General features: G+C 33.3%; 1 protein-coding gene across 1 annotated transcript in view; it reads left to right on the forward strand.

The window, feature by feature from the left end:
• The window catches only part of Idua (alpha-L-iduronidase), a 45,275-nt gene that overhangs the window by 2,544 nt on the left and 18,143 nt on the right, over window positions 1-24,588 (forward strand). The window contains exons 3-9 of the mRNA XM_089233307.1: window positions 4,468-4,608; window positions 5,219-5,412; window positions 7,726-7,821; window positions 16,714-16,916; window positions 18,795-18,895; window positions 21,115-21,193; window positions 24,136-24,394. Coding sequence (XP_089089433.1) covers window positions 4,468-4,608; window positions 5,219-5,412; window positions 7,726-7,821; window positions 16,714-16,916; window positions 18,795-18,895; window positions 21,115-21,193; window positions 24,136-24,394 — 1,073 coding nt within the window. The remainder of the gene's footprint in view (window positions 1-4,467; window positions 4,609-5,218; window positions 5,413-7,725; window positions 7,822-16,713; window positions 16,917-18,794; window positions 18,896-21,114; window positions 21,194-24,135; window positions 24,395-24,588) is intronic.

Raw genomic sequence — 24,588 nt, forward strand, 5'->3', positions numbered from 1 at the left:
TCAATATAATGACATCCTCTCTACAAGTATGAGCATTTGGGTCATCATTTGATCGAATCCTGGGAGGTTCAAGACATTCCTATTAGATTTTTGCTGAACTTTGCTTCAGCTACAGATTTCTACTAAGTAATTTTTTGCGAGGGGGGTATAATATAATAGACCTCTGGTCGCAGTGATAGGTTCCATGGAACCTACCACCGAGAAGTATAAGTCTAACCTCTCTACAATGATATTTTTTCTTCGTCTATTGCTATATCAGGGTTTCACTGTATATATTAATAATTCATTATTTCACAATATTGCATAGTAATGTAAGTTTTGGTGACATAGGCAGCGGAAGCAGATCAAGGCTAAGGCACCTGTAAAAAAGAGAGCAGACGTATCCGCCATCTTCAACTTCAGCTTCTTGCATTAATCTTTATCAGTAGGAATTCTGAATATTCAGAATACTTTTTTTAAATCTGAATTAAAACACTTCAGAACTAAACAGCACAAAATTTTTATGATTGGTATAAAAAAAATTTGGAAAAAATAGTTCTAATGACAATGAGATAAAGTAGTGTTTTGATGGGACTTTGAATAGCTATAACAGTAAGCAGTGCCGCCACAAGAAACAAGATGTTTGATAGTTCTGCCTATATTTCAAGGAGCTCTAACCACGTGATGTGTCAGGGAAATGTGTGGAGACTGATTTTGAAGTGAAGGTTATAGGATAATGATATGCCACATATTTGATGGCGCAAAACCATTTTTCCCTCGTATTGTTCATCTATCCCAGCATTTTGGTAAAAATTTTCATTTTGTCAAGTTTTTGTTTTGAGGAAGCTGCTTTAACTATTGCTAAATCCTATAAAAAGGAGCAGGAAAAAGGAAACTCAGTGTACAAGCTATAATGGCTGAACCACCTCTTGTCCAATTTTTTTGACTACTGCTTATACAGTCACACTTTGGTATAATTTTATTTATTTATTTATTTATTCAATATTGATTGGCTGAGGCCTATACAAGAAGATGCGGAATTATATATGGCAAAAGTGACGATTAATGGTACGAGAGAATTCGGAAATCTTGGTGCAATCTACAATATTTGATGGTAGGTTGTTCCAGTCAATAATAGTTCTAGGGAAAAAGCTAAATTTGTGACAATCTGAAGAGATAAATTGTAATTTTTTGGAATGATTGAGTCTAACAGAGAAATGAGAAGGTTTGATTAGAATATTGGAGGTGTCAATATTAAAAACCCCATGGAGGATTTTGTAAAGAAAAGTTAAACGAGAGATAAGTCAAAGAGAGGAGAACGGTTGGATATTGAGTTGTCGCTTGAGTTCTGTTATGGAGACAGATGAAGACCAACAGTTAAAAATGAAACTAGTGGACTTATTTTGGATAGATTCTAATTTGCCTATGTTGGTTTGGGTGTGGGGATCCCAGGCTTCACAGGCATAGGAGAGGGCAGGGAGAGTATATGTTTGGTAGCACAAGTGACGAACATGACGGGTGGAGTATTTTAGGTTACGACGAAGGAAAAAGAGTTTTTGGAGACATTTATTAAAGATATAATCAACGTGAAAGTTCCAGCGGAGATTGGAAGAGATTATAATGGCCAGGTATTTATAATGGGAAACCTCAGAGATCAAAGAGTCATTTATAGAATAGGGGAATTCGTGGGGGATTCTTTTATGGGTAACTTTCATAAAAACCGTTTTTCAGAAATTGAGGGGTAATTCCCAGGTTGAGCACCATTTGGAAATAATGTCACCCATGTGGAGAATAAGTAAAAATGACTACATTAATGGGTGACTTGATCATCAGTACACGTATTGTAGTTGAAGTATTTGTTGTACACAAAGTAGGCAGAGGGTGTTTCAAAGTGCCTGAACAATTTTTTCTAATATAAGTGCCACCAACCATTTGTTCTGTATAAGATGCAGTATTTAGGCAAAGAATAATTTTTCTGATGTTTTTTGTAGTGTAAGAAAAACCAAGCAGGAGAGATAAAGGAGGATGCTCCAAAAAGGCAGATGTGGAGGCTTCTGAGAGATGGTGGTGCATGCAGTGCCATGATGACTAAATTTGTCTGAAAAAAATTCATATTATATATAATTTCCTTGGGTGTTGAGTTTCCAGATATCCTGTCTTAGTGAGGCTCTATATTATAAAATATAATACTGATCAAATTCCATATTTATAACTTCAGTGGTTTGAGCTCAGCAATTATTGTCCCATATAACCTTTGGACCCTCTCATGACAACTTTAACGGTTGAATTTGTAAAAATCCTTTCTTAGGTAGTCAGCATGAAATCATGCAATAAAACTACTAACTAAATTCTATATTTATAGCTTCAGTGGTTTCGGCTTGGCATGTTTCTCTATATACCTAACCTTTGAACCCCCTTATGACCTCCTTAGGGATCAAATTTTGAAAAGAGTCCTTACATCTTTAAATTAAACTACTGATAAAAATTTCATATTTATAGCTTCAGCGATTTTGGCTCGGTATGATTCCTCTATATAAAACCTTTGAACCCCCTTAGTGGAATTTTTAAAAACTCTTTCATAAACAGTCTTTAGATCATTACGCAAAACTACTGATAAAATTTCATATTTATAGCTTCAGCGATTTCGGCTCTGCGATTATGAATCAGTCAGTCAGTGAGGACATGTTATTTTATTGGTATAGATATACAGTATAACCTCCTCTAACGGCCACCCCTGAACAACAGTAATCTCCGAACAATGGCCACGACCCTTAAAATGACGACCCTGCTGAAAACTGAATGTTGTGTGAAGATGCTTATTTTTTGAGATGTTGACTTTTTTTGAGGAAGAAAGAACTCATCTCTCATTCCTCAAAAAATCAACATCTCAAAAAATAAGCATCTTCACACAACATCCAGTTTTCAGTATATCTTGCATAAACAAGTAGAGAGCGGCATTATTTCATATATTCATATAATCAACACTTGCAAAGCCTCTACAAAATAACCCTCAGTGACTACTGTAGCAATAGCGTGATTAGTAGAAGCATGGTGTGAGGTGCATATGGACAAACTACAACTGGTCTGGTTTTGAATCCGAGCTCTGTAGTAAACACACATTTTTTAAAAATTTCTCCTCGAATAGCCCCATCTATCTTTGAAAGTTGAAATATTTGCAAATTGTCATTTTTCTAACTTATTTTTGATGTCTTCAAAATGGACAGAATGACCATTTTTATCATGTCATGTTTGAGACATTTTATGACTTCCAAAAAACACTTTTATTGACATCAGGTGGCAACTTGGGAATTTCTAAACAATGGTCACTTTCAACATGGAGTCGAAAAAAAAAATGCATATTACTCTCTATAAGAAAAATAATTTTCAAGCCCATTCTCAAGGGAGTTTTTCCCCCCAAACTCTAGGGGGGGGGGGAATATTATGTATGCTTTCTTTTTCTGGGTACAAATGCTAGATGGGTTTATTGAAGGCAATGGAGAGGGGAAAGGGGCCACTTAAGTAATCCATAGGTGTGCTGTGGGCCACTCAAGTGATCTTTAAATGCACCACAGGTCACTTAAGTGATTTGTGAATGTGCTGCGAGTCACTGAAGTGATCTGAGAATGTGCCTCTTAGTTTATTCTTACAAAATTAGGTTTGAGATCACAGGCTACATCAGATGATGCATGGTAATCAGCTCAGCTGAATAAAGGTATTCTTTAGTTTTGACATATTTTTAAATAAAAATGAATTTCTTATTTTGAAGTTTTTATTTTAGGGAATCTCTCATGAGACCTCCCCCCCCCCCCCAGTTCATTGACGCGACTCCCCTGAGGGTTTGCACACCACTTGTCTAGTTGATTGATCGTGGATGGGATATTTGGGGTTGCTGGTACACTGTCTTGGTCCATATCAGTTTTTTTTGCCGAGCCGTTTCTGTTGTGTTGTCCCTCAGCATTGCAAGCCTAAATTTTAGGGTGCCAAAATAGCACATAGATTAATAAATTAATGTTTTATATTATTAATATAACCATTATTCTAGTATAATCAGTTGTATAATTATCAGACTAGTTGTCTGATATATAAATCCTATCATAATCAATTAAAGAACAGAATATCATTTTACATATTATATAGATCACAAATTTTAGTTGTTTTTAACTTCAGAATAAAAACTGGCTATTCCCAATAATAGCCACTTCCCAATAGGGGCCACATTTTCACTGTCCTCTTATTGGTCACTGTTGGGAGTTTTTTTTTTTATTGTATATCTTTTCCTTGTAGTTATATAATAATGTTTTCAAAATTCACTATCAAGCATATGTTGCATGTTAACATGTTAATGTTAATAATTGCCAAGCATCTCCGTCACATTGTGCTTATTGATGTTCACTATTGATAGTAATCGTTCATTGTAATTGTATGTCTGACGTATTTTAAGGGCTATAAATTTGTTAGTGTTCAAGTGATCTAACTGAAAACTTTTAGTCCTCCAGATCCACACCAAGAGTCCTACAAGTTCTTTTCAACAAAGGACTTCAATCTCAACTTGATATACATTGGTGCTCTTCCAAATAGGGGTATAACCCATGTGCGTATTCACTGGCTGCTTTCACTTGTTGAAGTGAAGTATGTAATGGATTTTTATTTATTCAGTTTTTATAAAATTTAGATTATAAAATCCTTATATTCTGTAAAATTTGAAGTTATATAATTTTTTTATGTTTTATTTATATGTGTTGCATATTAAAGAAAGAAAATTAAAAATGTTTTTATGAAAATTATTGGAGATGCAAAAAATTGAATTATGTTTTATTTTTGTTAATCAGTATTTCCATTCATAAAATGTGATTAGAACAGCATAGTCTTTCAGGCACTTGTTTAAACCAATTAGAAGTTGGCATGATTTTTTTTTTCAAGAGTAGTAGTGTTATTTTGTCTCATCTTAAATTAGACTAGTTATTGTCTTAACAAGTATCTATGTTATTTTGTCTCTGAAAGTTCTTCCAGATTTTTCCTTCTCAGTCATTTCCTTTTATTTTCTAATTATTTTCTATCTTTATCAAATTATATGTATTTTTCCTTTTTTTCCCTAAAATGAAGTCTCAGATTAATTTTTTTACATTATAATTACAGAGAAAATTTTTTCTTTTCTCAGCATAGATTTTATTTGTAAAACACATATTTTCTCAGAAAAAATGTTTTATTAAGGCATTTTTTTCTTCCTTGTACTTTGCAGGATCAAAACAGATTGGTCTATGTTCTATAACTTCTCTAAATTAGATGATTTAGTGCACAAAATGTGGTTGAACAACCTTTATCTAGGATTTGAACTTATGGGAAATCCATCAGGAATGTTTTCTAATTTTGAAAATTCGACTCAGATTTACCAATGGAAAGATATGGTGAAATCATTGGCTGTTCATTATCTAAGTAAGATGATTTTAAATTTAAATAAAAAACCACTGGTAGGATTATTTGTTATAAGTTGAATGAAGGTGCAACCTGTTAGAAACTGAAATATTTTGGTACATTGTGATAAAAATAATCATAAAATATATATATTTTGTATAGCTATTGCTATGAAACTTCATATATAATATTGTATTTTATGGTATATAATTACTAATTATATGGATAAAAAATGTGAATTTGTAGTAACATAATTGATTTTTCATAATATTGTCACGAGTGAAGGCCATGAAAAATAAATCAATTTGAAAAAAAAAATTAGTTTGGCAAGTGATCGTAAGCAAACGTACGCATAGTGCAGGCCAGTGGCCTAGCACCATGCGCAGGAGCACCTAGCCTTCAAAGAAAACAAATAAGAAAAATTAGTAGTAAATGATTGAGACTGAGACAGTGATTAGATAACACACATTTTTTTAAACTAAACATTAATTTTTAATTGAACAAACACATTTACTTCAACAACGAATACCAATTGAAATTGCCCTGTGGCACACAGAATCATTAAAATCAAGGATAAGCTTTTAAAATAGCAATTAGAATAAATGGCAATTAAAACAAAATTACATCATTAATGAACACCATTTGGGATTGTCATGCAACAACAAAAAATTGTGAAATAAATGATGACGTTTTAAAATTGAAGTTAATCGCAACTTTGCCTACATTGACTTTCAGACACAGACATAAAAAAAATGCAAATATTCACTTGCATCATGGCTTGTAGCCTGTTGAACCAAAGTTGGCATACTAGGTTTGCAAAAACTTTTTTTAACATGGATATAATTAAAGACTGTAAACATTATTCACGACACGGACATAACACAAAAAAACTACAAAAAGAAAAAAAAACTGATAGGGAGCTCAACGTTCAATTTTTTTCCCCCAGTGGGTATGTTATTGTGCAGGGGCCCCATGTTGGTGGTCAAAAGAAGGAGATTAATTGAGAAAAGACCATAGGGGGGTCGATCGGTATTTAGCTGCGATTATATATTTTTCCCCAAGGCTAACATCCAACTCCATGAAGGAGATATCCATGCAAAGAAGCTAGATAGTTTCCAAAAAATGGCCAAAAGATGCAGGGAGAGGGCACAGCCCCGAAAATTGTGTGACCAGCTGAATCAAGGGTGAGGGAAGAAGTGACGCTAAACTCCCGTGGAAAAGTTGGAGATTTCCGAATCCTGTGCACTAATTGGAGGTGGTGAGGGTGCTTTAGAAAGCCTATAATCCTGACCAATCCAGAACCTAGCTAAAGAAAAATGACTAAAAAAATCTTCCCCTTCCTTCCTGAAGCTTCCCGAAGGAGCAAAGGTGGGAAAAAGAAAAAATGGAGCAATTCCTAACTAACAAAACAAAAAATATATTATAAATTATACAAAAATTAAAATCAAATGTTCCACATGAAATATAAGTGCACCAAGGTATTCAAATTAAATTTCGCATCAAAATCATACATTAAACTTATCACTTGTAAAAGATATCACCACTTAATTCAGGATTTAAAAATAGTATCTAGGATTTAAGACAAAGAAAAAAAAACATGACCACAAAATTTTAAATTTCAGCTCTGATTATTTTAAAACACACAGTACTTGAGGTGAGATACAGTTAGAACTCTCATACATCTTGCCCTGACATTTGGGAGTTATATACATTTTGATTTGAAAAAAATGCTGAAAAACTTGAGTAATAACATAAAACATGAATTAAAATACTAATTAAAATTTCACAAATTTTCATTAAGTTTGTTATGTCATTTGCAATGACAATATAAATCTTAACTTTATTTAGATGTTCAAGATCTATACAACAATTACTGCAAGACTTTTTCCTGGATTGCTATGTTGTGTTCTAAAGGTTAGAATATATATAACTAGACATTTCATCTCTGCAGCTGGCACAATCAGTAGGAGATATACTGATCATGATATATCAGTGGTTTTATAAACCATTGAACCACATCATACTGAAACCCAGAAGTTTTTAGTGAAATTCTTAGAAATCAACTTATATATATATTCTAATTTTTTGAAGAAAACAATTGAGTAAGATTATGCTTTGAATCAAAGAAAAAATGAAACAAAAACTGATGAACATATATAATATTATTTTTTAAGTTTTATATGTATAGAAAATGAATAATGAAACCTGTGATGAATAACATGTTGAAATGAATAACACGTTGAAATGAATAATCAATTTTTTCCCTCTTAGGTGTTGTAGAAGCATACTGATGTTGTAGAGTACAATATTTTACATATTTTCTGAATGTTATAGATTTATATGGCACCAAGTATGTTTCAAAGTGGCGCTTTGAAACATGGAATGAGCCTGATCACCATGATTTTGATGGACTAAATTTTACTGTCCAAGGTAATTTTCTTTTTGTTTGGTCTTTCTAAATGGAACTAATAGAAAAATTGTATATGTGCAATTAGAGTGAAAAATGTTTTAACATGTTCAAAAAAAAATTGGTTTTGTTATCTTTGTAATGCTAACTTGGGTAATAAATAACTTGGTTAACAAAGATTTTTTCAGACTCTGCTAATGAATGTTTTAGTGGCTGCATGCTAACATAATGCAGTAATACAAGGTTTTTTAACAGCTGGTTGATGCAAAGATATATTTTGGAAAGAGAAAATTCAACTGCCCCTGCAGGGAATCGAACCCATGTCCTTTCACTTTCTGGGTGAACGCACTAGACTCCAGAGGAAACAAATTTCTCAATCTTTCCTTGGAACTAGTGTGCATTGAACGGGACCATACTTAGGTCGAAGCTCACAATTGATGACAATCAGAGCTGTCTTAAGAGCATCATGGGCCCCGGGCCAAGTGGTTTTTCTGAGGCCCTACCTTGTAAATTCTAAAAGATTTCAACCAGATTTCATTTTTGTGATTCTCCTGGGCTGTGCCTGGGTGGGCCCATGTGTTAAGACGGCGCTGATGACAATGCCACCAGATGGTGACTTATCCGAGGATGATGTTACTCTCCGTTATCCATACAAAGGTTTTTAACAACTTGCTGATGCAAAGATATATTTTAGAGGGAGAAAAATCAAATTATCTTTGCATCAGCCAGCTGTTAAAAACCTTTGTTTGGATAGCAGAGAGTGACATCATCCTTGGATAAGTTGCTATCTGGTGGGATTGTCAGCAGTTGTGAACTTTGGCCTGAGTTAGGTCCGACCGTCCATGTACAGTCCGGTTCAGTGCACACAAGCTCCAAGGAAAGATTGAGAAATTTGTTGCCTCTGTAGTCTAGTGGTCTAGGTCATTCACCCGAAAAGTGAAAGGACATGGGTTCGATTCTTTGCAGGGGCAGTTGAATTTTCTCTTTCCAAAATATATCTTCACATCAGTCAGCTGTTAAAAATCTTTGTATGGATAGGGGAGAGTGACTTCATCCTTGGATAATGCAGTAGTGTTGTAAACAAAATTTTTACATCAATCACATACACATCATCATAATAACCATTACTCAAGGCACTTGATAATGTCCACCTCAGAATTATTTTCCAGAAATACTTCTATTTTTTGTTTCAGAAACCTTTTGTGCCATGTCATGTAAAATGAATAAGCTAAGACAAAATACATTAAAAAAACAACAACTTAGACTTGAGTGTTTTAGTGCACAATAGTAAGATTTTAAGCACAAAACTGAATGGTCCAGCTGATCCAGATGTAGGAGATACAGAAATAAACTGACTATATATCATATGGGGAATGATTTATTAGATAACCACATCACATAGGGAATGATTACTTGACCACATCACTCACAAACTCAAATGAATCACTTATTCAAAAACCTCATAAGTGACAAAAAAATTGAAATTGAGTTTATACTGGTTTCTTTCAATTGATTCATTGACACTTCATTTGGTGCATAAACACACAAAAGCAATGTTCTGTATACCCCTATTTGAAGTCCTTCAAATATTCATTTAGTACAGAAACCAGTTAGTGCAGTTGAAAGTTTTTCTCAAATGTCTTAAAATTTGAAGTTCTATATTTAAGAAGTTTCTGAAATAAACAATTCAAATGAGTTGTGTACCTACATCGTGTAAAATAAGATCTTCGTTTTTTTTTTAATCTTCATTTAAATTTTCCACTTTTCATCCAATTCTGGAGCTTTTTTCTCATCCTTTGGTGAGTTTTCATTTTTTATAGTGCTTCATACTGTTTCATAAAACTTTGAATTTTTGACAGTGTCCTGAATCAATTAAATAATTCTTCATAGGAAAATAATTCTTCTTATGAGAAATAGTGTTTTGGGTAACAAATGTGATTTAATCATGAATGAAATACTTTCATTAGCTGAGCAATGTATTAGTGAAGCAAAGGATATGGAATAATTTCCAACAGTTTGTTTTTCCGCTCTTCCATCATAATCAGATGGTTTTTGATTTTAATCAGTCATCTAAGTATAGACATTATTACTGTTTGCTCCAATACTAAAAGCACCCAGATGATGGTCTAATGCAGTGATTCCCAACATGGTCGTTAACGCCCCCTGGGGGGCGATGGAATGTTCCAGGGGGGCGGTAGAAGCTACGGGTATAACATAGGATTCTATGGGTTAGATTGCTTTGGGGGGCGATGGGAGAAAAACATTTTTGAAGAAGGGGGGCGATCGGACAAAAAAGGTTGGGAAACTATGGTCTAATGCAAAAAATTACCATATCGCCAAGTCTGAAACAAGCAATACTCAAGATATCTGGAAAAATAGTACTTAAGAGATTAATCATAATTGTGATTCTCTTCATATAAAAATATTTTTATTCCGGTTGTTGAAACTTTAGGTCACTCAGCAAGTATTCACACATAGTAATTCAGTATTCATAATGTAAATGGGTACTGGTAGGTTATCAAGATAACTATTATAACTCTTTTTTTCAAATTGGAACAATTTGGCATGCTTTTGATGATGGACTGGCATTCTTATTCATGGTTGAGACTCAAACAGAAAATTTTTTCTAACCATCAAAACAATCCTGCATAAGACTTGGCTGATTTTTTCATCACCAATTGGTGATTGCCCAGAAACTGACCAGCACTTGTAAATGGATTATAAATAAAAATATATTATTAGTGAATAATAGGATTACATAAAATTTTAACATATTACATATTACTAAACTTATTATTATTTTTTAATCTTTAACAACAATTTAATTTCATTATGATCATTCTTCATTAATGCGATTGTCAATTTTTCATGTTTATTGGAAAAACTATCTGTTTTGAACATTATTTTTCAATTTTGCATTGCATTCTAATGTTTGATCTGTTCTATAATCTATTCTCAGTTGGTTCTGTGTCAAAAGTGCTCACTAGAGCAGGAATTTCAAACCAAAATGCAATAGAGGGACAGTTAATTACATGTGTACCAAACACGGTCCGTATCTAATACAGTAGACTCTCTGTAACTCGACACCCCAAAAGTATCGACAAACATGTAGACTTAAGCAGATGTCGAGTTAGCACGGTTTTACTCCAAATTTTTGTCTGATCGTTTTTGTGTACGTAATTATAATTATATACATTCTAACAATTATATTAAATGAAATGATAATTCTCATTCATTTTAATTCACAGTTGTTTCAAAATAGAATCAAAATGTATAAAAAAATTTACCTCATGAAAAATAATCAAGTATATTTGCTTGTTTTTCTTTCCGAAGAGAAATTTTTTTTCTACATTATTCAGTTTATACTGCGATTGTTCGGCTTTTTCCGGACTGTAGGAAGTGACGAATCCCATCTAGAGTTTTTAGTGCATCATGGAGAGATGGTGCAGATACTTCTTCATTGGAACTTTCTGTGATTCTATTTCTTCGAAACATGAAGCACTTGCTTTGGGTGATTGATTCTAGAATATTGTTGTGTACTGAAAGTCCTGAAGTTACAAGATCAGAGTCAATACTCACAAATTCATCATCGATGCAATATATATCAAGCATATATATTGCATATATATACAGGGTGATTATAAAAAAAACTATCCCGACATATGGGCCCCTAACTATCATACCATTCACAGAAACTGAATGAAATTTTGGCATAAGGTATTTTGAGGTATGCGCTCAAGAATGATACGGAAAACAACAGTGTCACTCAAACAGTTACGGTTACAGTGAGAAAATTTCGAAAATATCAAATGGCAACACCAAGTTTTTTGTATTGGAATGCGATCTTCATACTGAAAAACACTAAATAGCGTTGGAATAGCACCTGTAGCACGAAAATCCCCTTTACGCAATCTGGCCTTTACGCATTCTGTGGACAGATGAGGCGCATTTCTCGTTAACTGGTAACGTGAATTCGAAAAATTGTGTGCACTGGGCAGACAATAATCCACATGATGTGCTTGCACGTCCATTACACGAGGAAAAAGTGACTATGTGGTGTGGTATAACGAGTACGTTCATCCTCGGCCCTTACTTTTTTGAACAGATTACTGCCGGTGATCTGCAAACATGTACAGTAACGAGTGCTCACTATCTGGACATGTTAACTCGTTACGCAATTCCTGCATTGCAACGGCAAAATGCTCTATCTGAAGTTGTGTGGATGCAAGATGGCGCTCCTCCACATGTAGGGTCTTCTGTCAAACGTGTCTTAAGTCAACAGTTTGGTGACAGAGTTATCTCCCGTCATTTCCCGTTTCCGTGGCCACCAAGGTCTCCTGATCTCACACCAATGGATTTCTGGCTGTGGGGATATCTGAAATCCAAAGTGTATCAGTATCGTCCGCAAACTGCATCTGATTTGAAAGATGCCATCAGAACTGCGATTCAAGAGATTCCTATTGCCATGGTACGTGCTGCAGTGCTATTCACCATCTGCCGCATACAAAGTGTCATCGTGTGTGAAGTAGGTCATGTGGAAAATTTGTGAAACACAATAAAATGCTTTATTTTATGCTGCTTCTCTGTCCTTATTGGTTGTCCTCACTTTTAGCCTATCTACCGCCGGTGATTTTCATGCTACAGTTGCCGTTCGAACGCTATTTAGGGTTTTTCACAATGGAGATCACATTCTTATACAAAAAACTTGGTGTTACCATTTGATATTTTCGAAATTTTCTCACTGTAACCGTAACTGTTAGAGTGACACTGTTGTTTTCCATATCATTCTTGAGCGCATACCTCAAAATACCTTATGCCAAAATTTCATTCAGTTTCTGTGAATGGTATGATAGTTAGGGGCCCATATGTCGGGATAGTTTTTTTTATAATCACCCTGTATATCAAGCATAAATAGCACTCTATTTATGCTTTCTTCACACTTAATCTGGGAGGAATCTTCAGGAAAAATAATCTTTTTATTTTAATTAATTAATTTTCTTTAGAGAAATAATCATTCTCCAAATACTCAGAACAAAAACCAACATGACGGAAGCAGTTCCGAATCATGGCACTCGTGCCTGAGTCCCATGCAGAATCAATCATTCCAACTGCATCTAAAACAGAAATTTTTGCATCCATTCTAACATCGACAAATTCACAAATTTTTTGTCTGTAATTTTCTGTAAAAAGTTTTCATACTTAGAATAATTCCTAATTTCCTTGATTGAGATTTTTTGCAAAATCTTTTGCTTTCTTTGAATTACTTACTGGTCCTGATAATGGGATTAAGTGAGATTGAGGGATTTGAACCACAAAAGTTGCTTCCTCTACATTGCTGAATTCTGATTTCTTATGCGTTTTCTGCTTAGTTCATAAGAAGATTCAAATGCTGAAAAAAAATTTCCCTCATTTTTAGCAAATGTTGAAATGGGTTCTGTGCAACTCCATATTCTTTGGTGAGTTCACTCTGAGTTTTCCCGATTCTAGTTTTTTCGAAAACTTTTGATTTTAAAGTTAAAGTATGAAGTTTGCATGGAGCCATTGCATTCACGGCCGTCGATACTCATAATGATAACCAAATGACATATTCAGCATCTAACCAGGCTTTAGCTCCTTTTTTTTTTTTTTACTCCTTTTCCAAGAAATCGTAAAACCGAGTTCCGCCAAATGCATTCTCCGTAACAGACAATATTAAAACTTACAATCTATAAGATTTTTATCCCTATTGGATGTTGACGATTTCAACATCCAATAGGGATCATACCACACTTTAGGGATCATCCACACTTCATTTGACCATGAAAAGAATGAAAGACCTGTCCTGGAAATGCCACTAAAATGATAGGCCGGCCAAGAGGCACCCACGGACAACCTCAAAAAATTCTTAGAATGGTAAAACACGAGCAATTGTAAAAACCAGTCATAGTCGACTTAAGCGGAGTTAAGCCAAACATGTGTCGAGTTAGAGAGTTTCCCCTTCATTGAAATTAGTATTGGGCCAACCAAGGGAATAATAGATGTCGAGTTATCTGAATAGTTGAGTTATCCATGTGTCGAGTTACCGAGAGTCTACTGTAATATTATTTTGAGCATGTACGAGTCGCATTGTATGAACCAAAACATAAAATGAAGAAGTCTCCATTTTGTTGCTGGGATGTCATTTATAAAATTTGTTAGAAAGTGTTTAAATTTAGAATTTATTGACATTTTTATGCTTAAAATTCAAAAATATAACAAGTTTCTCTACGTAACAGACTGTGGGCTGCATACAAAGCTTTTGCTTTCTGCCAGATTGCAATCCCTGCACTACAATATCATGCTTAAGCCATTCCTCATTCATCCTAAAGTACAGGGTAAAATAAAATTAAGAATTTGTAAGATTTATTTGGAAAACAGCAGACTTTAAGCATTTAAACTTTTTAAGTTTTTTGCAAAAGAGCATGGAAAAAAAATGGGGTTAACATGAATAATAAGAAAAAAACTTTAAAATTTGCGTGTCCACATTATTTTGTAAGTGGTAGATGTCAAATGATGACTCTAATGTTAAATATGCATCTTCCATGGCTATAAAAATATGGTTTATACCACAGATGAGAAACAGAAAAGCAATTACAAGAGTCCTATCATATTACTTTGATACTCTTTAATAGTTTTCTTTATACAAATACAAAAGCCACAGCAGGCAAATTGCCCATGAGGTGGCTGAAAAAATTATGCCCATAAAAATATGAATGTCAAATATAACCAAAATATCCAATATATAAAATCATATATCACCAAAAAAAAATGCCCATAAAAAGATTATGGTTGTCTTATCTAAGTATAAATAGCTTCTCGATTTATCCTACTTTGTCATTGTTTTACGTATCATGTATCTTTTTATCCTGCGCTTTTTTAATTTTTTGACATGACAAAAGGACAATCTTTTTTTTTATAATCATTTGTTTTGGCGCAGTTTGACCAAATTGGTCCTTGCGCCATTAAACTTAAAATCCAATTCAATCCAATCCTACTTTGTCTATCATACTTCTTTTTAAATATATCAATTGTGTTAGAATTCACAACCCCCGGAGGTGAGCTATTCCATTTATTGACAACCCTATGTTGTGGTGTGGTGTCAAACTCCCTGCGACACCACACCACAACCTGTAATTGTACCTTACTAAACGATACCCGTGTTCCCTTGTTGAAGCAATTAATTGACGATGTATTAATAACTCATGGTCCATCCTACCATCCCGTTGAAAATTTTGAGCACTTCGATCATATCCCCATGACACCCGCGCTCTTCCAATGTAAACATATTCAAGAAATCAAGTCTTTCTTCATAGCTCAACCCTTGCGTGCCAACAAGGGCATGTGTAGCTCTTTCTGCACTCCCTCAACCAAGTTTATGTCAGGTATGGTCTCCAAAACCTTACACCATACTCCAATGCAGGATGAATTAAGGCTCGGAAAAGTGGAAGAATGACTTTAGGAAAATGCTACTTGGAGAACACTACTTAGTGAAAGGTTATCTGTATGTTAATTATGTTACTTTTCAATTCTATGGGAACTTTCAAGTATTACGTAAGCAAATTTTTAGTCATTTTTGACCCCCTCCCCCCTTGTCAGCAAAACACTGACTCCCTCCTCCCTGTCAGCAAAATTTCGTCATCAGCTCTGCCCCTCTGAATCCTAATGCATATTGGTGGGATCAGAGACATACACGGGGGGGGGGAAGGCTTAGGGGGCTCCTGCCCCCTCCATGATCAAAAATTTATTTTTTAATGCAAAAAAAATATTTTTTAATTAAAATTTCTGAAGAAAATACCTTTATATGTTATTTATAATTAATTTCTGTTAATTTCAATGTTATTTGAAGGCTATGAACTCAAAATTTATCTTTAATAAATTCATTGCGACCCACCTTCTAAGCTATATAATGATAAATCACATAAAGGACTTTGACCCACGGACCAAATATGGCCCTGAGGGTTATCTGATGCGGCCTGCTCTCTTCAAACCTAATTTTGTAAAAATGAACTAAGCGGCACATTTACAGATTGCTTAAGGGTCTCGTGGTACAATTGCAGAGCATTTAAGTGGCCCGTGGCACATTTTCAGATCACTTAAATGACCCAGGACACAGTTTCAGAACACTTAAGCGATCCGTGACACATTTAGAGATCCCTTGAGTGACATGTGACGTAGTTCAGAGCACTTAAGTGGCCCCCAGTGTGGTTCTACATCACTGAAGTTACCCACGGCACATTCTCAGATTATTTAAGTGATGCAGGACACAGTTCCAGAGCACTTGAGCGGCCCGGACACATTTCCAGAACACTTGGATCTGCAAAACATTTAGAGATCACTAAAGTGGTTCTGTAGGACACTTATCAATAGGATGGAATGTTACTTCAAGTGCCCATAAACTATCGAAAGGTTTTTCTTTTTTTTTGGGGTGGTTGATGACGTAAACATTATCCAAACCCCCCTCGTCATCAAAAGTCAGCAAATCATAAACCCCCTTCCCCCCATTGATGATGACGTAATACTTGAACGGCCCCTATTTGATTGTTTCTTTCATTCTATGAAAGGTTATCTGTTATCCTAATTAAATCACCAGTTTGAAGAAGAAAATAAAATCACATGAGAAAAAACAAATTCCACCTGATTATTAGATGAATTACCATACACAACCTACCAATATCATGCCAACAGAAATGAGATGCCATTCCTAATAATATGACAAATTTTAGACATAATTTATTCCTCATAAAAAGTCAAATTTAAAAATGTAAGAAAGTTTTTTTTATTTCAATTTCCCAAAAATAAAGTTCTCGGATTCATTTTATTCTTCAAACTGAGGATTCAACTCCATCTAGGTTCTTATGTTGATTTGGTTATTTCAGAAGCTTCATTTTCTCTTGCAGGATTTTTAAACTACTATGATGCATGTTCAGAGGGATTGAAATCTGCAAATAAACTTTTAAAACTTGGAGGTCCTGGCGGTTCTTGTCATGTTAGCTCAAAATCACCTATGTGTTGGGCTTTATTAAAGCATTGTGTTTCAGGAAAAAATTTCTTCACGAATGAAACAGGTGTTAGAATAGATTTCATCTCTTTTCACAAAAAGGTAGGTGTATTTTACCATATGAAACAAAATATTGGTGTACAGCCTTATTTATATTCTGAATTCAGTTTCAATTAGGGATACAAATATTTTGAATAATTCTGAATATGAATATTCTGTGCTATATTTTTGACTGATAGTGTCATAACAATCTGCAAAACCGAACAATTTTCTTTACTGCAGTTCAATGTTTTCTCCAACCTTTTTGATAAATTAAAATTTTTAAATGCTAGCAACACAAAAAAAGTGTCAATTCCTCAGCAGGACTGGAATAGACAAGTTTTTACATGCATCTAGCATGTGGCCATGCAAAAAACTTTAAGTATATTTTAATATCTACCATACATTTTAGTATACTTCAATTGTAAAGCCTAATAACAGTATAAAAGACTACTACTACTAAACCAGACATGCACCTCATCCATATTCCTCTGCAAACTTCTAACAAATTGGTACATGTTGGAATGTGTGTGTGTGCATGTAGTGAACCTTCCGTGAATTTGTTTCTGTGCAATGTTTGTTATGTGTAGTGCTGCCATCAATTTTTCTAACTATGCATGAAGCGTAATGATTGAATAGTATACTGTTGTAGAACATAGAAGACTAATATCTATGTAAACTATATGCTGTAATGCTTATATACAAAAAAAAAACCATATATTTTTTTATATTGTCCTTTTGTAACATTGATATTTGTAAGCTTGAAAGAAATTTGTATATTGATAGTTAGATAGTCACAAAAATAATAAAAATAATATGTAGATAACTTACTATTTAGGTAATTTCACACAAGTATGCAAATTTTAGCAATATACAGTAAACGCTCGATTTTATGAACCTCCAATTTATGAATGCACTGTTTTTTATGAACTGGTCCTCTGTCCCGAACAGCATGCCATAGAGCTAATGTTAAAATCCACTCTATTTTATTAACTCTAATTGCTATCAACTCTCTATTTTAAGAACTTTTTTTTTCTTCTTTTTTTCCTGGCTATTTTATTCTTCCAGCCACCTCTAAGTTCATTGCATTCAAAAGTCAACCTTAATTTGGATGTTCTACATGTCTTAATAGTCAATCACCAGCATGCAGGTTTTTTGCAAATATGTGCCAGGAGAAGGGTGCGATTGTTGGTGGGTGGTGACCATGAATTGAAGATGCTTTGGCAACATAATTCACTCTTTGTACATTATGAATGGATAAACTGGTGGCTATGGAAATGGTATGTTATATTAGGTTATTGATAGGTCATTTCTAAGTCAAGAGTCAATCAAACTCTATTTCAGTTAACTGCTGCTCATCTTCTTTCCTCTTTGCAATGTCAACAAAACGGAAAAGATTATGCTTTACAGTGGATGAAAAAAAAAATGTTTCCAAAGGAATTAATGTGCAAATTAATAATTTAACTCTTACAAAAAATTATTAATCAACTAATTATTAATTAATTCTTACAAGACAGAAGTGTCAAAAAGTTCAGGATTCTAAATATTGTATTTAGTCCTCTGATCAAATATCAGCAAAAGATCGTTTCTACTTCAAGTAGTTCCAGTGACCTTTCACCATTCTGGAAATATTTTAGAAAATAGAAATTTGGGTTAATGGGTGAAACATTATCCTACATCAATTCTATATGGAATCTTATATTTACCAAAATGTTGCAATGAAACAAACAAAAATAAGTGGTTTTTATGGAAATAATCAATAATGGTGAATAGCTAACTCATTTTACATTTTCTGTATTTATTTTATGAACTTTCGATTTTACAACCTAATTATCAAGTCTGTACAGGTTTGTAAAAACGAGCGTCAACTGTAAATGTAACAAAATGAATGTAAGTGAGAGTACTCATATTTAGCCGACTATTTCAATACTTTTGCTGTAGGGAAATGGGAGCTCAGAAGAAATTTTGCAAGGAGAAATTGAAACAATTGATCATATTAGAACAGAATTTCCAAGTCTGTTTCATCTTCCTATCTATAATGAGTATGTATTAGTCTTATGTACCATAAATAGCATTAGAATTGAAAAATAAAAGTCACTGGTCCCACAAACCAGTGAATTTGAGAACCCAGTGGCCTATACACATCAGGAGTCATTTGCTAAATGAAATCTGTTCTGAATAATGATAATTCCTTTTCTCTCCTGAATATATTATCATTTAGAAGAATGATATACCACCAAGAGGAACAAAAAGCCATAAAAAAACAATTAGAACTGCAAAATCAAACCTTACAAAACCATCACTGTTGATTCAGTGGCTTTATGAATAAAAAAATATGGAGGTTTAAAGAGGCGCTTATATTCATTTTAAATTACATTTTCGGAAAACATTTTGAAAAAGATATTTGCTACTATATAAGAAATATACTGAATAAGATTCAAAAAACTACATTAAAAAATTAAGAAATAATTTTTAAAAAAATATCTTCATAAATGCACATGTTTATTTTACAGCATATTCAGCAAGAAATAAGATCACATTTTTGTCGCAGACACAAAAGATAAAAATTCATTAAATGGATGCTGAAGGATTGAGAATCTGCTGATATTCACAGCTCAAAATGATATTCTAGTGCAATGTTATTTTTTATATAAAAATTCAATAAAAAATAATCTAAGCTTGCATTACAATTCAAATATATGAGAAAATTGAAAAAAAAAATTAACAATATAATATTACAATGCAAAATATACGTAAAAGATTATATGAAAAAAAAATAAAGTTAAATAAAATTATCAACACTTAATCACGAAGAAGAAATGTATATACAGTGAAACCTGTCTAAGACAGACACTGTATAAGATGAAAACCTGTCTTAAACAGAATTACAATATAGTCTGTTCAATGATTAGTGCTTTTATTTGCACCTTTATAAAACAGAATTTTATTTCGGTCTACAGATGTTCTGTTTTGTACAGGTTTACAACACACTCCTAAAAAGTATTAAGATACAAAATACAATTTATGCTTATTAGTATTAGATATCTTATTTCCTAACACTAAAACAACTGCAAACTTATTGTGATTCTGCTTTAATCTTTGCTGCGTGCAACTATTTTAGATTTAAAAATTTTTCACTGCACGAGGCACTTATTATAATCCATTTCCAGAGTAACTGCTACAATCCAAATTCGGAACAATGCCAAAAAATAAATTACAAAGCTCTTTGTGCTCAAACTTGTCACAGGTTTCAAAGATTGATACTTATAATTGTAATAATTCAAAAGCTGCTACCAAAATAATTAATACTGCTATCTCATGGAGATTTACCTTACTTATTACTTTCTTTACCAAACCTTACCTTATTCATACCTTACCAATCAAACCTCATAGGTCATAAAAAATGTTGCTCAAGTGACTACAAGAACTACAATTTTGCTGTTGGATATAGTTTGCATACTAGTGTGGGTAGCTTTTTTAAGACTTTAATCCTTCCTGCCACATTGTAGAAATCATTAAACTCCCTATAAAATATCATATCCTTTTTTGATGGAGTAGGCTTTCTTTTGATTTTCTGCAAGGTGCAAATTAAGGGGTATAGGAAAGAGTGTTAAATTGAGAAATCAACTTTACTAAATATCTTGGCTTGTCAATGCTAAAATAAGAGGCTTTTGAAGGGGCAAGATCTGATCAATGCCATGACAGGATTAAAGAACAAAAAGTTATGTGTCTACTCATTTTTGAAAAATTTTATATAAAAGTGACTTTAATAGATATTTTTCCATAAGGTAAAAACACATCTAAAGTATATTCTCTAGTAGGAGTCGAGAACTAGCCTTTTTTTTTTATCCAGTGACTCAGTTACTGCATAAACACAACTTGTATGGAACCAATCTTATACAGTTAGAAATGTAAGAGCTCTAGTTTCAAATCTAGTTCTGAATTTTTATTATACCCGATATTTTTTCAGTATTCAGTATCACACATCTCTGCTTCTTGACTGTTTGAAGATATTTTGAAATGTAATATGACTCGCAAGCATCTGATCATACAGAATATTGAAAATAGTGTCTTTTGAGTAAAGTACAGATACCTTTTTTCTTGATTCAATGTTTCTAAAAATTTTTATTTGAAAATAATTTTTTTAATTTTTAAACAATTAAAAACAAGAATTTGGTTTTTCCTGGCACATTTATTCTAAAAATATGAAATCCTTTCATGTCTTGTTTGCATAGGTACAATAATGTTTTATTTTTTTTAGTGAAGCTGACCCAATTAAAGGATGGTCATCAGGTGAATTGTGGAGAGCTGATGCCTCTTATGCTGCAATCATTGTGAAGGTATTATATTATTATAAAAGCATTATGATGATGAATTCAGCATCAGCATAACTGTATTTGACTCAATATGTATTTGAGACTCGTTGAACAGAAATTTTTTGCACTCTTTTTGTATTCTCTTCTGCAATACTGGTTTTACAATGACTATCATCATCAGAATTAAAAATAACCGTCTAAGTTCATCTAAAGTTCAATTACATGTATAAATGTGTATTTTATGAATTTTCGTGAACACACAAATGTGTATATAGGCAGTGTTTATAAGCAATGCAAAGAAACATAATGTGTGAGAACTTTTGTAACAATAGATCCTGAGTAGCTAAAAGTTATAGCATGACCTGGTTATTGAACACATAATTATAAATTCAGTGGCAAAAAGCAACAATATTTGATCGCACATACCTGAAAAAAAAATTGATGTCCAATTCTGATGTGATCATATGGCGATGTGACCATATGACTAATAATTTTAGGGACTTCCCCATATTTTTCACCCTTTTTTGGCATTCTGACATTTGTGATAGGAATGTCCCATTTTTTTCAACAACATTTACTTGATTTAGTTGTCTTCACTGAAATTGTCTATACAGATAATTTTTGTAACTTTATAGCTATGTGTGATGCACATATGTAAATATTCAACTCTCACATGAAATACATTCAAATTCACTGCATATTTGCAGAAGTAGGATTGCATTTACCATGAATCAAAACATTTATTTCCTGCTGATTTAACAATTTTTCAAGATAGCATATTTTGAAAATTTTAGCTTTAAAATTGGCAATCGTTTTGGTGAACTGCGCTGTCTTTTGCTGTTCTAATTTTCTATATTGACCATCTTAATTTCTTGTATTTGTCTCCATAGATTATGGTCACCCCATTTGAACCATTCATAAAATTCATCTCTTCATGAAGAGAATTAAATTTTGTCTTTCAGTTACAGTATTATGTTAAAAACTTTAATGATGGTGAAACTATCAATGTTAAAATGAATACCACCAACCACAATAGCTAGAAAGATCAGGAAAGTGGTTGAAAATTTAAAAATTTATATTATTTAGTATATTCTGCTTTACTAAAGGTAGGGAGGTACATGTATATGAAGAGGTAATATTGGGTAAGAATAACCTTCCCAGTTATCGAGCGTGTTTATCAGAAAATTATTGATTTGCAAGTTTTTGGTGCTCATGATAAATTGAAAAGTGTCTCCTTTGGTTAGAACATTTAGGGTTTCCTGAGAGATCTGGCAAGTGTATATGTTTATTTATATGTTATCTACTACAAATTAATACATTAATACTACTACAGTTTAACATTGTTTTACTTTTGTTTGTGAATCTCAGCAGCCATATTGTGTAGAACTTGGATATTTTGAGCATGCAGAACTTCAAGACACTTGATTTTCTAAAAATCTCTAAATATTAGTATTAATTGTTGTTATCAGAAAAGCCCCCCCCCCCATACTTCTAGCCCAATTTAAACATGAATAGGTGCAAGTGCTTGAGAGATAGAAAACTTCATGTTGCCCTGCATCAACTTTGCTATGGCTGGATGGTGTCAGACATGAATGTTTTTGTTTCAGACAAAGGCAGCTATGTATGAGAGAAGCTGAGAAAAATTAGAGACATTTGTTTCTCCTTATAATATATCTTGCTCATGCATTGGACTACATTGTATAGCTGACCAATCACTATCCCAAGAGGTCATCAGCTGACATTTTGGCTCACCTAGGCTATTCAGGAGTTGGGACTCTGTCCCAGGGGCCCATATTGTATTGAGGTCCTTTTTATTTTTTTTTTACACCACGAATGCACTGCAAACAACCATGAAAAATTATTTTAGGTATTTATTATTTGATTGAATTGACTAGAGATGCCGTCAGGGATGTTTGTGACAGGTGTAGTTACACCAGGCCTTGAACTATGTCTTCATGTGTGGCAATATGAATGAAAAAAAAGAATTTTTTACAACAATTAAACATCATAGGTGTGTTTCAACTATAAAACTGAAAGAATTTTTCAAATAACGCAAAACATAAATGTGGATCATTCATAGCTCTAAGGAGCCCCACAATAATTTTCTCTACAAGCTCCATATGGGGCAATCAGTGATGCCGTAACATATGTGCTGATGTTGCTAAAGGCAGCACTAGTCATTTGAATGGTACTGCTCAGCAACGCCAATCATCATTCAAATATAGCTCATTCACCATCAGTTTAGGTGATGGCCGATTTACCAAAAACGGGACATTTTTGTTGAATGTTGGACAAATGGTCTTCAAACATATCAGCAAGCAATACCAGACATTCTTGACTTTTGGCGTCCCTGCTGGCAATGCTGGCTCCGGAATTAACCTAATCCTGAGGGACCACAAACACTTTATTTTTGGCATAAAATCAATTTAATTTTGAAAATAATGCAGTTATTATAAGCTATAACTAAAACAGTAAACAGATTAAGTGCAGCCAATTTTTAGCCAGTTTCTGGACACTTAATATCCAAGCTTTCAGTTATTTTTTCTTTCTTCCATTAATTATAAACGCCTTTTTAGTGTCTATTTTAAGAATTTTCAGTGCCTTTTTGCCTGCCTATTTCGACCATTTTAAGTGGCTAAACTTCCAGGCTCTAATATTGATTTCCAAAAATAAAATTCAGAGATAATTATAAATAATAAAAAATGATTCTAATCTGTGAGATAAATGTAAATTTTCCTGTAACTGTCAGATTAAAATTTAAATGTATATCTATTTTGTTCTAACTGCATTTTAGTATCTCAATAATTAAATTATTGAGACACATTACTATTTTGCATTGCAGAATATTTGAGCAATTTTTATTTCTTGAATGTAACTTGGTTGTTGCATCAAATTTTATTAGAGATTTGTTTCTAACTTTAGATCATATTAGACTTACTGTGTAAAAATATATTCTATAATTTTAGGTAATATCCCAGCATATAAATTATTATGTTGTGCGCAGCAGCAGAACTGTGAAGAAAGCAAATTTCCATCTTTTAAGCAATGACAATGGGTTTCTGAGTTACTTTCCATATCAATTTACTGAGCGTACCTTACTGGCAAGATTCCAGATTAATAATACAGTTCCACCACATGTTCAGTTTGTACGAAAACCAGTTTATGCTGTTATGGGTTTGCTGAGTAGAACTTGTGATAAATTATTGGATTTGAAGATCATCAATAGTAAGTAAATTGCGATGGTGAAACATTTAAAGGCACATATACACTAGCGCGTGGATCATGCAATGAAAGCATTCGCAATTGGTTGTTCAGTAATTTGTATGGTGTTGTGAATGATTCTTGAGCTGTTTTCACTGGACCCACCTGGAATCGGTTTTTTCAATGAATACAAAGGAAAGAAAGGAGCATAAAGGAAG

Source organism: Pholcus phalangioides, unplaced genomic scaffold (assembly GCF_987345545.1).
Source record: "Pholcus phalangioides strain wild (caught in Gottingen) unplaced genomic scaffold, Ppha-v1.0 ptg000007l_1, whole genome shotgun sequence".
In the NCBI taxonomy this organism is placed as follows: Eukaryota; Metazoa; Arthropoda; class Arachnida; order Araneae; family Pholcidae; genus Pholcus; species Pholcus phalangioides.